This window comes from Rhodnius prolixus, unplaced genomic scaffold (assembly GCF_049639745.1).
Source record: "Rhodnius prolixus isolate KJV_2025 unplaced genomic scaffold, Rpr scaffold_3, whole genome shotgun sequence".
Lineage (NCBI taxonomy): Eukaryota > Metazoa > Arthropoda > Insecta > Hemiptera > Reduviidae > Rhodnius > Rhodnius prolixus.
Window position 1 is genome coordinate 228,326 of NW_027411603.1, and position 17,369 is coordinate 245,694.

Sequence of the window (17,369 nt, forward strand, 5' to 3'; positions counted from 1 at the left end):
CAGTTAACGAGTACTTATGTAGTTGGAAATCAGTTTCGAAAAGTAGGCTAAGATAAAGTAAAATTAATAAATTTTTAACAGCAACTTTATTGAAATTGATTTAATTTGTTTTTTGTGGTTATTGTGATTTAGAAAATCAATCATTGGCTGTTGTGTGCAACTGGTCTAAATATTATTTTAATACGCAAATGATTTGATTTCAAGATAAGAGTGTTGCAGTGATGCAACATTGTTTTCTTAAGGGTGCAGGTTATTTCGGTTTTGTGGAAGTAGTAACAGGGTACGGGCAATTAGCCGAAGATAAATGAATTAGATGTGGTGAGGGGTAGCCCGTCACCTAGCGACGCCAGTTGCCGAGTGTAAACACTGCGAGGACCTGCGCAGAAGCACCCGACTGGGTCGCGCCAACACGCCAGTCTATGTTGAGCTCGCAGCGCCTCAACACCTCGTTTTCTTCTCTTTCTCACTCACTCTCTCTTTCTCTTTGTGTCGTCCCGCCCCTCCCCTCCCCACCACCCGTCACACAGCCTCCCTCCTGTCTACTACCTTCAACATAACCTGCTCTTTTCCACACATCACTCTTAGTACTGTCAAACCAATTTTTGGTCCCAGATTCGCTTTCCTTTAATTAACTAGGATTAAGTTCGCAGAAACAGTTTGATCAACGTGTCAACAGTGTTACAGCCCTACCTCTAGCGTCACCTACACGAGAACAATCAAGATTCTAGCACCAACTCCTAATGTTGTCATGTCAGTGGTTCTGCGGAGCCAACACTCAGAAGATTGCCGAGTATTTGAAGTTGACCCCTGCTGTCCTCGCCACATCTCTTAAAACAAAAAACAAACACAAGAAGGAACAAAACACAAGAAAGTAAATTAGTCATTTGCTAAGCAGCCTACATCATAAGTAACAAGCCTGTTTATATAAAGTGAAGTAGAGGCCTAAAATAGAAATTTAATAAAGTTTACTAATTTTAAATCAAATAACGAACAAAGAAAACATTCTAGTTATACTGGAAACTGAAGCATTCGTCCATAGCGTATTTTTTTTAAAAAGCTATTTTTCTACCTATTACAGTTCGGTATCTTTTAACGGACATTTTTAACAAATTGAACAGATGAAGTAGGAGAGGGAGGTAATCCCGAGTAGAGAAGTGTAGTGTGTTAGAGAGGCTAGTACATGTCTCAAATTGGAATTCTCTATTATTTCTCACTTTCATTGCAATGTTTCAATATTCAGTTTTGGTGTAAATGTATTTTGAACAAGTTTGTGAGTGATTGTGCATGGTGGTGTTTCCGATATGGCGACCACTGACATCTCTTCCGGAAGTGGCAGAAGGAAGCAGGCAAAACCGCAGCGCAAAAACGGTGAGTTAATTATTTCATTTTTGTGTAGTATTTGTAGAAATTTCAGCTTTAGAATGTGTATGCTCTAGTTATCTTTTTATGTTTACCAAGCAATGTTTCGAAGGTGGCAAATGTTCACTCGAGCTAGCATCATGCACCAAATTTCAGATAACCTGAAAGAGTTTCATCGTCCTTTTTGCACCTTTTACAAAGTCCCTGGACAAGACATATCTGTATTCCATGAAGGCACGATAATATTGTAGGTTAGGCTTAATATTAGCCTTCCACTTATGTTTATAAATCCGTTTGTTTGTGAGACGATGCACTTAAATAGTGCACATTTTTATTAGGATTAGAATGTAACTATTTTTTCTAATATTAGCCTGACATATACTAGATACTTGCTGCTCTTTCAAGTAAAATGTCTCATTTCTCTTATCTGCTTTCTCCAAATATAACAATAAATGTACAGGAAATTCAATAAACAGTGTTAAAGAAGAAAACAATAATCTCGTTCTCCGGCTATTATTGCCAGGTGATACGTGATGCAAAAAATAAAATATGCAGATTCTAATACATGATGGTTAATAATATGCTTCGATAAGATAACCGGGCATACACCCTTTACAAGATTCTCAATTTTACTGTTAAGCCTCCCTCTTGGAGGTTTCTCTGGTTAAGCTACAGTTAAGCTCTAGCGCTCGGAAATCGCTAAAAATGCTTCGCTTGTGATGCTGGTATTCTTGTTTGCCCCTCATATTCTCCCAAGGACTGAAGGACATCCTATTTGTTGCAGCGTTCTATTTACCCATTCTTCAAGTTGATTAGTTAATAAATCCATCAAGCAAGATAATGACTTACCACCATTTTAGTGTTTCGATTAGTTGTGGGTAGTGGGGGTGCAGACTACCTGTAGAGGGCAGGTAGACAGGAGCTGCCATTCTTGACTCCTTCACCTTCTTCGAACAGGCTGCATCACACTCCCGCATTCCTCTTATTATTTTCTCTTACTCATCCTAAAAGGAAGTACTGTGACCGGATCAAATTTTTGATATCACGTTTTCAACAGAAATACACGTAGAGAGAGTTTCCCTAGTTCTTGTTTTTAGAGAAGTTTCTCTTGAAGCAAAAACATGCATGCAGCTCTAACTTAGTATTCCGCATTGGTATTCTCTAAGTTTAAGAAAGGACCATCAAGGATATATTTCCTTTAGGAAGTATTTTAATTTTGATTCACCTCACATTCTTTTTGAGGCCCTTTTAGGAAATAAAAATAGTTTCTATTACCACTACTAGGAACTTAAAATTTAATATTTGCTTTGATGACGGTTTTATTTATAACTTTATAATTTTTACTTCAAACTTTTCCAGGGGAAACACCGTTTTTATGGTGGGGGCAAACTTATATATATTTGAGCAGCGTTTTAGGGAACTGTTCAAATTTATAAATATTATTTATTCTCAAAACACGCTTTTCACCATTTATTTCAAATAAAAACTTGTCAAAACATCAATTTTTCTCACTGAACCTAAATAACATGGACACAGATACAAATATTCATGCAATAAAAAAAGAACAATAACTACTTTAGTTAATATAACAATTTAGTTAAGTACTAAAAAAAAACAAGGAATGACTGTTAGTCATTTCCGTCCAATTAAATGATAACCTGGTAAATAAACTCTTTGAGCCAAAAGAAATTGCCAAAATACTTAAAAAATCAATAAACTAAATGAATTCGTAATTTTTTTCATCTGCATTCTCTAAAATAAATGAATAGAAGCTTCGAAATAACATAAGTGACAGTTTAGCACAGAATGTGAACAATGCTATCGCATTGTTTGATTAAGCTGGACAAATGAATAATTTATTTAGTAGGACTTGGTTGCTTTTTCATTGACAAAATTGACTTTATAATCTTTTATTGGAATGCTTGGTAGGTCTTGGATGGCAAACTGTAGTCGTACTGACTGACTATGATACAAAATCTGGCAATATTGTAATAGTAAACTACCTCCGAACAGTTGATGAGTTGATTGAGGCAAGCTATTAGCACTTGTAGGTAATGTATTATAAGTTCAAAACGAACATGATATTTATGAGTAGCCAAATGTGTAGACAAAAGTCTGGGTTAGAGGAATTTAGTTTGTCAGATTATCAGTAATGGGTCTAGTCTAATTTCAAAATCTGTACTGATTCACTAAAATTAAATTGCTTTAATTACTCTGGCCAATAAAGACTTCTCCAAATCTGAGTGATAATATTTTCTCGATATTGCCAACATTATTTTCTTAAAACTTGATATATTATATATTAAGTGGGCACAGTGTTTTTATTATTCTCCTGATTTCATAATCTATTTCGAAAGTATACTTGTACTCAAGTTTTTTGAGTATTCTAAAGCTTTACTTGCAGCACTTAAAGAGAAGTCTTCATTAGCCCATTGGTACCTGTTTGTATGTAGTACATATAGTTGTATTTATATAAGGTTTTACATATAGTACGTAAACTCTTTAGGTACAGTGAAATTTAACTCTAATCTAGATGCTTTCCTGCCGTATACGACAAAATCTTAACTAAAGATGAAACTAAACGAACTGGCTGGTTGAAAGCATTAATTAGACACGGTTTGAACAAAAGCTTGAAGCCTTATGTTCGAAGTGTAAACAGCAAACTGGTCTATAGGATGGATTGTAAAGGTTAGGTTAGGTTTGCTTTAGTGTTTAAATGGATATTCTTTTAATAAGGAGAAAAACTGTGCTCACTTTGTTACCTGAAGGCAAAAGTAACTATTTTCCATTTTATTCGGTTTGTCACGCTTAGAAATTTTCATTTCGGCATTTTAATTGTTCCTTAAATTTTGGGCGAATTTGTGGTTTTGTTAGTCCTGTCAAATTTCACAAATTATCCTGGTACTAGACACTTTTTATTTTCAGAGTTTAATTATTTGTAGTATAGGTTAATGTCCTTTGTTAAGGAGAAACGAAACATTTTGCAAAACGAAAGACTTCCACTTTAATTACATTTGTGAGTTTTTGTGTTTTTAAGTTTGCGTTGTTTAGAGGAATTTAATCTTTACAAGTTTCAGCATGTTTTTGCGTTCATTTGTAATTGCAGATCAAAAATGTAAGTACGCTTTACAGGCGTCATTCTATGGACTATAATTTTTATTTTATTTTCTTCCGTCGACTCTTAGACGCTCTAATGAATATGTCTGTTGCATAAATTTAGTTACAAACATTTGTAGTTTTCTCGTGAAAAATACCAATAAAGGCTTTATTATTATTATTGTTTTTACAGTAGTCTAATTATTTTTAAATTACATTAGCAAATTGTTTCATGACTTGTAATACAGAGTTATTAAATAAGTATTCCTCCAACCTGGTAGCAGCAAGGGCCATACCTTCTTGTCCAGCCCTCTGTTTACTCTCTGTGCCGTGTTACTGCATCGTATAAATTTACCATAATTCCAATTAGAAGAAAATGAAATAACCGACTTTCAAGTAGGTCCTTAATTCCCTTGAAAATTTAAACAAATGATCCTAAAAATTGTTCATCTAGTATGGAGCGATAGTGAAGTAAACTGACATTTTTCAGGAAACCTGACCCTAACATCTAAGTTTTAGCTGGAGTATTTCCGGGTGTCCCAGCGATGCACATGGTGTAATCAAAGTTGTCACATTCAGACCAGCAGTATCACCCAAACTTACCACTCCTCCTTTTCTCTGTTTTGTTTGTTCATAACTGTTGGCTCAGTACAATTCATATTAGAAAACGGTTAGTCAAACATAATTGTCATTTTATGCAGTTGTATTGTGAACGTTGTTTGTTTCGTTTCCACCAGAAGAATGAACGTACAATTTATTTGGATTCAATTAATTACAAAAAAATTGTGAATTTAGGCAATATAAAGTTGGAGCTGTGTTGCCGGTTTATATGTGTGTGATGGGCAGAAGGGAGCAAGCTAAGTAAATGTTGGCGACTGTAGGGTGTCGACACAATGGAAACAAGCGGTTGCCCAGGTGACAGGGTGTCGATCGCTCGGTCTGCCGTTAGTAGTTATGGTGGGAGGGGGGCTCGCCGCTAATCGCCTTCTCCTTAGGGTAGGTTAGGTTAGGCTGCCCCTCGTAGCTGTCGTGTTAACACTGCACTTCCAGCGCATACATGTTTGCAATCATTAATTATATTCGACTTGAACCAACGGACCTTCCTCACCAAGTTTATTCAAATCAAACGACCTTCGTTTTGGACATTGGAATTGTGATTATGGTTTAGTAAGCCCTAGCGTTCATGTAGATTCAGTTCTGTCACCACAGGTTTTTTCGACTAGTTTGTCCCGTATATTGTTGGTGCTTATGATCGGATTTTCACTGACATTCCCTGTTAACAAAACCAAGATTTTGGTTGTTTTATTTAGACTTTAATTACCGGCGCTCATGCAGGAAGTGCTCTTTACCACACGGTTACGAGTTAGAAAAGGTACTTCTTTGCGTCTCAAACTTACTTTCACATTAACAACTAGCTTCTTGACGAATTCAGTTAGATTATCTAATTAAAAATTTAAATTTGTGTATTTATTTCAGTGTGACTACCATTTACTTATTTATTTTGAATATTTTATTATGTAGTTAAAAAATTCTTTAGTTTGCGATAAAATTTTTACTTTAGAAAATATAAGACGATTGAAGATTCAGTTAGCCCAGGTGACGGGAATGTATGTTGTATATGACTAATCTGACAGACTAGATATATCTAGCACAGTGATTCCCAAAGTGTGCGCCGCGGCTCCCCGGAGCGCCGCGGTGCCGTCATAAGGGCGCCGCGAAATATTCAATTAAACAAATCGGCAATTTTCTTGGAATTTCCAATTCTCGAATTTTTGCGCCAACAATCGTGTATGCTGACAAAATTCCAATAATTTAGCAACTTTCGAGTCTGAAAGTTGTTACCGAACCAGTTGAAATTAGATATTTTTTATTCTCCCAAGGAAAATAGTAAGTATCTGTTTTTAATTTTTCCCTGTTAAATGGGTAATCGCTTTAGAAAAGGAAAGTTTTTCAATTTTTCATGAAAGTCAAAAATTTAGAATAAATCTTATATATTAGGGCGCCGCGGAAAAAAATCCGATTATTTAGGGAACCGCAAACCGAAAAAGATTGGGAACCTCTGATCTAACGGATTCATTTGTGACGTACTAATTATGGGCTTTGTCTGTGTTTGTGCATTTCACCGTAATATTTACATTCAACCAACACTTGCATATGAACAGGGAGCTAGTAGTATTCTATTTTCTATTTGGTATTGGTCCTTCAGTGTTCTCTGCTACTGTATTTGAATATAAATCTTATCGCACTCCTCTCCCCATCTTAAGTATTTGACATTAGTCCCCAAAGATGTTGCTACTTAAATTCTGATCTAAGATACCTACTGTCCAAAGTATGAGCTTTGTAACCGGAGCGTGCTAGACTATAGCTAAACCAGATTTTACAATTAATTCTTATAAAATCCCGTATTGCAATGGTGTTCAGTTAGCGACCACTGTCGTCATCTGAGGCTGCAGATGAGTGTTCGACCGCAACTTTTAGTAGTTCTGTTAGCAGAAAACCTACTCAGTTTCTACTCACAGAGTTTGTATTTTCCTCTTCAGTTGTGACTGTTTTAAAGAATATTTAATTTGTAAAACTATTTTAAAAAGATTTAGAGCGGTGAGAGACGCCAGGAGTGCGATAAGGTTCAGATAACAGAGAGGTTACGCCAAGGTGAAATTTTTATATTTCATTTCCTTTATCACTTGATTTATGTGAATTTTACGATAACAAGTGGATCTGTGTTATCAGTGGTCCTAAGATGTTATTTTGGTGTTTAATATTTTAATTTTAAACCCAGTTAGCCGGGCAAAAAAGCAAACTTTGTCTCAGGTCCATTTTCCGAACCTCTCTAAAGAAGTGTAGTTATCATTGTCGCCCCACTGCATTAAGATGAAAATGGAAGGACCAACGTACCATCAAGGTAGAAAGTACAGTCTCCTAGATATTGGTGAATATCAATGACAGTTCAGCCTTATTAGTCGTTGAATGAACTTTGGTTGAGTTAGAGGATTAGATAGTGCAGGAACATAGTGTAGATGGTGGATTTTAGGGGTGACCGTTATACAGGGTGAGGTGAGCACAATGACGCTTGGCAGCAAGAGGGGGAATCACAGTTCCAGGTGTGAAGATTATCTGCTCTTCATTAAGCACATTGTAAGGCCACCTACAGGTGTTCTGGAGCGCGTGCCAATCCCAGTTCTCATTCAGATCGGTAAATTGATTTAAAATCTTTTCTTCTTCCATTGCTCTAAAAGAAAGTGAGAACGGTTCAGGTGCTGCGCTAAACAACGTGACAATAAGATTATTGGAAAATGATTCATCAGTGTTATTTTTACTTTTTGCTATTACACCAGGTCAAAGAGCGCGTCAAATTATCGATATTCAGTAACCAATAGGTAATCAATACCTGGACTACTTTCTTACTTGAACTACTAGAGCAATGGAGGAAGGCTGTACTTTAGATATTGTCCGGTTCTAAAGTCATAATATTTGATTATGACATGTCTAAAAAAAAATTCAAGAAGAAATTGGCTATCCGAAAGCGCGATTTTGTTTGTTTTCTCTAATTATGTTGGCATTGACCAAAGTGATCTGGACAAACAGTTTGGTAGAGGCTTCAGCGCAGAATTTTCACTTTAGAGGGAAGCTCAACTGTCCCCTCCGAAAACCTCCTAAAGAATGTCTTGCAGAACTGAAAAGTTTCTTACAAGAGTCTAGTAAATTCAGTTGAAATTTGCTAATTGCTATTCGAAATAATCGCGAAATTTAAGGCCCATACAGGAAATTATACTCCCGGATATAATAATTTTATTGTATTTTATTTTGTTCAGCTTAAAATTGGCCATTTTTTGTAACATTTTGAAATTACTTATTAAATAAACAATATAAGCATTGGCCCCATAGTAATAGGAACTATACGTAGTTCGTTTTCTGTGTGACTTCCCGTAATACCCATCTGAATTTTGATAACTTATTTAAATGTAAAAGCCTTCAAAGGTGCCTCTTCTGGCTCGCAAGACAGGTTAGCCAGGAGGTTATCAACTGCTCTATGTAACTGAGGAGCCACCTTTGAAGGCAAAGTACATGCTTCACAAGTTGAGTGAAGTGCATTATTTGATAAATTAAGGAATAAGTTTAATCCTTTACATGAAAGATATTGATCACTTAAATATGTTACAGGAGAGTTCTAATGTTTTTGGTAATTAAACGCAACTCTCCCAAAATTATCAAAATATTATTAAACCTTCTTGTTTGTAACAGATGTAAAATTAATTTTTAGTCGTTTTGTGTATGCTTGAGAATTGAGAACATCTAAAGTTCTTAACATTTGATTTTTCTTAGAAAAATCACTCGGAAAACGACTTATTTTCCGATATTAAGAAAAATACTAGCTTTCCTGCCTTGGCAATATTTTTAGTAGAAAGGGAATGAAAAAATACATAAAAATGACCAATCGCGTGCTCTTCTTTCTCTTTGATAACAAGTTAAAAATATATGAAATATGATTAATAAATACCAGATTTTGAAATGGCCTAGCACCTTTAATTTTGAAGATATCGAATTGCGGTTTCCGGTTTCTTTCATAACTTTTTATTCTTTTTAAAACTGTGTATATGAAAATGGGGGTCAACTGCGAATCCTCACTTTTGGTCAGCCGCGTATGCGGGCAGGAATCTAAAATCAAGTCACATATTCTGAAACTAGAGGTTTCAAATTTTTCCTCTACCATTTTTTGCTCGGATCAACCGTTTAAGCATGAAATGCATTTGAGCCGTCTTAAAATGAACTCCCTGTATATAATTTATATTGATTACACGCTAATCCACTACGAGGAAAACTCATTGCTATTGCACGACAGATAAATTTACATTGCCTAAATTTACCTTTACCTTTGCTTTTACCAAGCGGTTAACCAGTGACCACGAACATTCCAATCAAGTGATCTATAATTCTTTGTAAACATGTAAATTATCCTTCGCTCTTCTCAAACAAACTCCATCGCTATTATTCTACTAATTACTCTCTTTTCCATCAACTCTACTAGTAAATACTAAATACTAAGGTATTTAGATTTACTAGTATAGATAGTCTCATTCACTCTCTATCGCCTGCATATTTCTCTTTACTCACTACTTATAATTGTCTCGGTGGGTTGTCACTGGACAACTGCTCCACTCTTGCACTCATATTTATCATATTTACTAGATGCAAGTCTATGCAGTTGTTAATTTTTCAATAAATAATTGTATATAATATATATATAAAATAGTTTCTATATATAAAAATAGTTTCTGAGGTTCATGTTTAGTAATATTTGAAAATTGTTACAAGGGCCGGATGAAATCACATCGAGGGTCATATGTTGCACATGCCTGTTCTAAAAGATACTTTAGAGGTGAACATAGTGGATGGAGCGCCCGCGACTTTTGGATGGCGCTGAATGTAGGCGTTTTTATGAAACTTAGGCTCACATCAACGTTTCTTAATCCAAAGGACGTTGATTATATTTCTAACTCTTCGATTGTATGTGTGGATAAATTATGTTGGCGACTGATGGCTCTATCTGCTGGTTTCTATTAATTAACTGTTAACACTTAATTATTATACCGATTAGGTTTTTGTAAAGCCAGTGGAGTTTGACATAGGCACCAGTTTAGTTTTGCGGCTACAAGTTGGAGGGAGTTGACAGTAGTTATGGTCAGCATTACGTGGCAATGACTCCAGCGGCTTTTGATTGGCCGCCAAGGTTAACTCACTTTGTGCTCTACATACACACAAACTGGACAATGAATTTAGAAATATTCAGTCAATCCCCATTCTCTCCGCGCCGCAGATACTTTTTAGGAGCTAAAAATAGAAACATAACTTCTAACTTAATGAATTTTGGCAGCTGCTAGAAAATTTCTTAATTCTAAAAATATTTGTCAATTAAATTTCCTTAAAGGAAGGGTGCGATTCTTCTGAACCTATTTACCGAAATGAAGGAATACTGCATAAAGTTATACTTCTTCCTTGGCCAATATGACGCAATAAGTTTGTATGAAGTCCAGAAAAGTATTGGTTTAGTGAGTCACGCAGCAAAGACTCCTACCTTACATTTGTGAACTTCTGAGGCATATTAATAAGAGCTGTTTGACAGAGCTGTTTGTTTGGCAGAATTATTTGCCAAATCTTAAGTAATGTCTGTTGCTGTTGGTCAAAGAAAAGATTTTCATCCCATAGGGGCAGAAATATGGTTTTCTACTGAAACGTGGATATTTTAATACGATTTTCATTATTAAACTTAAAAAATATTAGTTTTGTTATTTTACTTCTTTTATTTAAAGGCATCTGCAATGGCGCCCGTAGCTGTTTTTAATGCACTACCGGCCTCTATTCTCCTCTCCACCCCCCTAAAGTACCATTTCAATCACTCTTTGTGTTTTACATTATTAAGGGAAGAGGGTTGTGTTTTGATGATTCCAGTTCGTAGAGAATTAATAACTACTGTATTTACTCAATCAGGTTGCTCAATGGATTCTAATAAATGTCTTCTAAATTATATCTCAAATAGAAAGTTATTATTTGAATAATTTTGCTGGGAAAATTTGTTTTTGGCATTTTGAAGGGGGGGGGGGGTTGAAATGTTGCTACAGGAAGTGGAATCGAGGCAATGTAGTGTGAGTTAGTAGTTAAATGCATTTTGTGTATGTCGTATTGATGGTATTGTTTACAACTGGTCGTCAGAACCATCAAGTATTTAGCTAAAGAGCAATGATTCATCTTGATCGTATCTCTAATCGTGGGAAAAACCGTTTTAGTAAACAGTGGTTTAGCGGGATATGCCAATCTCTCTTCCTTTCTGCACTCCATAACGTCTAGCTCTGACAGTCTTCTTGCATACCTTTTGGGATAGTAACTTAATTTTTCGGCTACATTAGTATCTATTAGCTGCCTAATCTGCTCGTAGAATATTGTGCATGCTTATTTGAACTCCTCTTACCTATGCTGAACTTCTGAACCTAGCTTCATATCTCCAATCTGAACGCAGATTTCACAATCATAAGGGGGGGATATTTTTCACTTATTCATAAGTAAGAACTTGTAAGAAGTTCAAATGTTTGTATTTTGAGTTAACGGAAATATCTGAGTGGAATTGGAGAGGACCAACCTGTGGGAGTGAGGGACCTTAAACCTGCCCAGGACCCTATTCGACGGTGAATATGCCTCTGTCCAAAAGGGAAATGTTCCTAATTCTTTCCAGGAGAAGGAAGAACGGAAAAATGTTTTGAATGAAATGTTAACGGATCGCTTTTATGCCAAAATATGGCGAGAATGGTTACTTGGAAGTGAGTAACGGCAGCATCACAGAGAGAGAGAGAGAGAGAGAGAGATGTTTTCGGATTGGTTAGTAGAAAGAAGTGCTGGAACAGAAGGGATTTGGGCCGGTTGCCTTCTCGTTCAGATATTTAGCAGATGGCCTCCACTAACATGACCTTACGTCACAAAATGAGTTGGCTAGGACCCCTCTTTCTAACGTTCTATTATCTCATTTTGCTGTTGTTAAGAAAATTCAAAATAGTGCTGTTTAATGCAACTGATGTGCAGGTGCCTCGTAGATACGAGTGACAGGTCTCTCAGCTAGAACTGTCTTGGATTAGCCACCATCTCCGAAATAGTAGTCGAGGTTGCTCGGATCTCCAGAATAATTACTTGGAGTCATATTACTGGACCATAAAAGAGGCTAATTTCATTATATTACACTTGGGACTTTTAATTTATAGCACTTTCTAGTCAAATAAAATCTAATCCATGCGCATTTAAACGTATACCAAATGCCTTTGTTGTTACGTTTGGCCGTAAACACATGGTAGGTGAATCATTGTTTTTATTTCTTACGGCCGAAGGAAGAAGGAATAGCGATCAGTTGAGATTTTGTATGCAAAAATTGAATCTCATGTTTCCTCTATTGGCGCTATTAACCAGGTATAGTTTGGTTGCCATGCCAACAAAATGTTATAGAAAATTAATTTTCAATGACGTAATTACTAAACCTTTGTCTTTGGAACAGGTCGAAGACTGCTGTTAAGCAAATAAATTTCAAACTTTAAACAAAGGAGCTAGTTTACTGAAAGAGCTCCTTACCTGCACTGGTCCAGTGCTAGAGCGCTGGTCGGAATCGCAATCTCTTAGAGATCTGAAAAATATTCTGCAATAGCAGAAAGTGACTTTAATACTCAGCGTCTACTTGCAGATGCTGGAAGTAACACGAAGACTGAGCGCTCGCTAGTTTCCTGATCTCGGCATAATTTCGTGAGCGAGCCAGGTAGCGCGGTTGACTCCATTGCTGGGCAACATACAGCGCGCCATGTTGGGCTGACGTTGTCACTTAGCTGCACCACTTGCACACTTGTGATTGATTAGTTGTGAGTAACCGCGGAGAGGCCGAGGTCTCCAGGCCGCAGAACTGTGGTCGCCCAGCCGTCTGCCACCTTTCCTCGCCTACAGAACGATATGTATTATGGAACAGATTGCGCATGTTCTATCTAAAGACGATTGTTTGCAATCTATTTATTATTGAGAGAGTCTGCTCGCACCCTGCTCTATCTCATTTGCTCTTCCAAAGTCCACATTTTCCAACTCCATTCACATTTCTCCTTCTTCTTATTCATCTTCGTTGTGCTTTATTTTACCACTTCTCTAAAGGCCTATCATACTCACTCACCAAATAGAAATGAAAGAATTGTCCCCAACTGCTAGTGTATTCTCTACATAAGAAATAAAAAATAGGCCCCTGAATGACAGAAAGTGAAAGCAAATTATACAAAGTTGGTCATTAATTAACACATTTGCTCATTTAATATATTTACTTAATTATATAATCTAATCTATATACTGATTTATTGTATTCTTTTGTATTTCTTTCTTTAACCAACCCTTATACTCAATGAAAAATCCTAAAATAGCTATACCGTGGGAAATAGTAATTTAATTTGGCTGAACATAAACACAATAATGAAGTCTAGACCTGAAAAGCATAATCAAAATGGCTAACAGATTTGTCTCTTCATAATTAGATATATAGTTACAATTAGCCCAAGTTTGGCTTTACATTGCGCTTTATCTTCCCTCTCATTTATAACTGTTTTTTGCGAAGATGACCTGCAGACAAGGTGGCACGAACAACTTCAAATTCAAACCTCTCTTCGGGGACACAACACTTAACTTTTTAAACTATAAGTTTTTGTTAAGATTTTGTATTAAATCTGATAAAGAAGGTTATTCTACAAATTATTGTACATTTTTAAAGCTCAATACTTGACTACTCGCAGTAAGGTGGACTAGAGAGCGGCAAATATTTTACTGTTTAATATAATATAATTATATTATATAATTATAAATTTTTGTGTACTTAAACCCAGATTGCTCGCCGGTACCACCCATTTCTACACATTCCAGTGCCCAGACCAAGAGACCACGCTGGAGCGGGCTCTTATCCTTTAGCACTAGACCTAATAAACTAAGGGATAAGGCATAAACATGACTGCAAACTTTCTGTGAACGTTTCGAAGAGGTTTGTGAGGAGTTCATACCCTATCACGGCTGATTCCGCAAAAGTGGCTGCGGTTTCCTTCAGCTGGAGTTTAACTGCTACTACTCACGTTATACTCGTATTTATATTGAGGGGAAATTATGTTATCTAAAACATAAATTTAATTGCAAAACTTCTGAGAGTGAGCTATAGAAGCTAAAAAGATGTCAGTAAAAACAAATCTGTTATTACGTGGTTCCAACTTAACGTGATGATTTGGACATAGATAGCGATAAATTGTAACTACTAGTCGAGCTATTGTTGTGGGAAGCTGCAGAGATGGACTAACTGTAAATCTGTGCTTGGCGGGCTGCAGACAAATAGATTTCTAGCTTCCCACTGCTCTCCTAATGTGAATTCTATATCTTAGCCCTCTGTTACGGATTCATAGCCGCATTATCTCGAACCACTCTGCACTATAAGCTGTCTCCAGTCATTCTCAACTAAGCCCATCACGGACTTCTATTCTCAGGAGTTACCAGAATAAATTTTGCTTTGTATTGCTTCTGCGCTTCTTTCAGATGTAAGTTCTTTAAGTTTATTACTGATTCAATCATATTCAACTTGTTAATTTCCATTCTAAATACTCTCTTGATCTCTTTGTACAGTTCTTCTCTGTTTGTTCATATTCTCCTTCAATCTTCATTGCCATCTATTTACGGGCAGCAAGTCTTACAAATTACAAATAAAAGAAATGACGCCATATCAGTTCTATCAGTTCAATGTGCGGAATGTTGGAGACTGACACGTAAAGCGCGTACTGCAAAGTATTGTATTATTAATACAATACTTGAAAAAGATGTTGAACGAATCAGTGAATCAGCGAGAAGGATTCGTCTCTTTACGGACTTTTAGTTTTTAACTTGGAATCGCTCTTCTATTCTGTTAAATGATTGGCTGGTGTTCGCTACCCCGCCCGCCCTAGAAAGGTTGTTTTAACTGTATTCTGGAAAAGTAAAAAATTAAACCATGCGATCACTGATGTGCCTCTTGCAACTGACATATTTTCCATAAGTTGCTGCGTCTCTTTGATGTTCCTAATACAATTTCAAATTATTATTATTTTTTAGAACCCAGACCCATAAGCACAAACACTCATCAGGGCTGAGATAGAAGTCGCTTTTATTTCGTGGCGAGTTTAGAGTGCATCTACAAATGTGATGCAACTCTGCAGGTAGACTCTTTGTCCATGCAAGCGGTTTTTGTTTTTTATTAGTTAATAATACATTCGCTATTTTATTATTATTGTACGCGCGCAAACTTTTTTTAAAATTCAGGCACCTCAAACACGTATTTCCTGATAAAATTGAAAATCTGCAGAATAACAGCTGCACGTCTTTCAACAAGAGGCAAGAGGAGGTGGCAATGAATAGTCGCAGTGCTCTAACTAGAGCACTAGAGCTGCTCAGACTTCCACTTACTTGGATAGTTCCCATGGGGTAGCACACTCCAAACTATCAACTCACGCTACCCCAGCTTATTGTTTGGCGGGTGGCCTGTACAGGCTAGCTCTCCGTTTGGATCTACATGGCCACTAAACGTGGCTCTAAGAATAGCGCGTGGTTGGCACACTCTGCCAAAGAAACAGTCATAGATTCGATTGTAGACCTAGATTAACACAATAACAGAACCGGCTTCCTAGGGTACCTACCCTATGCAAGCTCGCCAAATGCCACTCGTTCTCTGCTCAGCGAACAATTGAATCTGAAAAAAGTATCATAGGGGTGAGATAGTGATAAAGACTCGTTGGATCGAAATTAAAAACTTATCGACGTCGAGTCATTCAGCAACTAACCTGGCTGAGAAATACTTCACGTCAGCATAATCTGCGTACTCCATTCTGACGGCACCCATCATACAGCCACCCACATTTCTGGTAAATTAGCCTCTCAACAAGACCGTTTGTGTTGAGTGTAAGAAATAAACTTTTCTCTGAGAACTGGAACGTGTCCATTAAAATGATTTGTTTTATTATTAGAAGAAGGTTGATACGTTCCAGATATATTTTATTATCTATAGACGAAATTAATTGGAAGATCTCTCTGCCACTATTGTAATCTAAATCTTAAAGATTCATCGTTTGTCCTCCATTTCAATCCTGTTGAGTCATATTTCTGAAAGGTACTGATTTTTTAGGTTAGGAAATTAGACGCCATTTGCAAAAATATAATTCACTATAAAAGCATTACCTGCAAAAAATTTAGACCAGTTAAAATAAATTGTCATAGTTGGGTGTTTTTCTATGTTTATTGGTGATCACTCCTCATACAACAGTCCTTCCTGACTCATTTAGAATTGAATTGAATTGGAAATAAACATTACTATTATTATGATCTTATGGCATTCAACCACATTTTTAATTATAACTTCAATAAACTTATATTTTTGCTCATCATTGGTGATTTTTTGTTTCCTGTTCTACTTTTTTATCGTAAATGTTTGCTCTTAATTTCTTCATCTTTCTCTTCTGTTCTGTTGACCAATCTCGTCTCTTATTTTCTCTATTTTCAAAATTTATTTTATTCTCTTCCCCTTCCTAACCTAACCCAATACGAGTTTTTCTTTTCTTAGTTTCATTGTTTATTTCAAGTTTAAATTCTCGCAAGTTTATTAGGTATTTCAAATTTTCTTTTAATATTGTATTTTATTTTAAAGTCTAAATATGTATTTTGTGAAGGATTGTAAAATCTTGAAAGCAGATAATATTTATACATTAATACATTTTAATTGACATGTTGTATTTAATAATTATATGCAAGAATATGTGACTTATGTTATTTCATATCATTTTCGTTTTTAGGTGGCACTATATGTAATGTTATGAGGGTAGTGTGAAAAGAATTAAAATGGCGCTTCCAGCAGTGACGTAGTTAAATGTTAGTCGATTGTTTACCAAAACCTACCGCCAATAAATATGAATTTATATCTTTTGTACATATTAGTTTTGGTGAATATTTTAATAAATTGGGAACTATCAATGTTCCAGTAGTAACAGAAAGACAAAATTAAAAATGCAAGTGTACAACCACCATTTTATTTAGAGGCAAACTGAACTGTTCATTGGGCCAGGGCGTGGCCTAATTGAAGAAGATATGGCCACATAACAATCTTGGCTTCCTATTGGCCCAACAGAACGCCTACATTTCAAACTTCCAATGCACTACTGTAATTAGTCAATTCATTATTGCCAATTATTTCCGGAGGCCGGCATATATTATTATTATTATTTTTTTATTTTGCAACTGCAATAATAATAATTACAACAAGCAAAAGAGATGAGGGTAAGGAAATGGTGCAAATACACGTGCATGCATATACATGTGCATTTTTTTATCATAATTTTTTTTGTTTACTAATTTTA

At 36.0% G+C, this 17,369-nt stretch overlaps 1 protein-coding gene across 4 annotated transcripts in view; it reads left to right on the forward strand.

Moving 5' to 3' along the window:
- Positions 1-423: 423 nt before the first annotated feature.
- zfh1 (Zn finger homeodomain 1) overlaps positions 424-17,369 on the forward strand; it is a 381,320-nt gene continuing 364,374 nt past the window's right edge. For 3 of the 4 annotated variants that reach the window (XM_074125697.1, XM_074125698.1, XM_074125703.1), the window contains exon 1: positions 424-1,368. In XM_074125697.1, coding sequence (XP_073981798.1) covers positions 1,302-1,368 — 67 coding nt within the window. In that variant the 5' untranslated portion in view covers positions 424-1,301. The remainder of the gene's footprint in view (positions 1,369-17,369) is intronic. The other variant, XM_074125701.1, reaches the window with a different exon arrangement.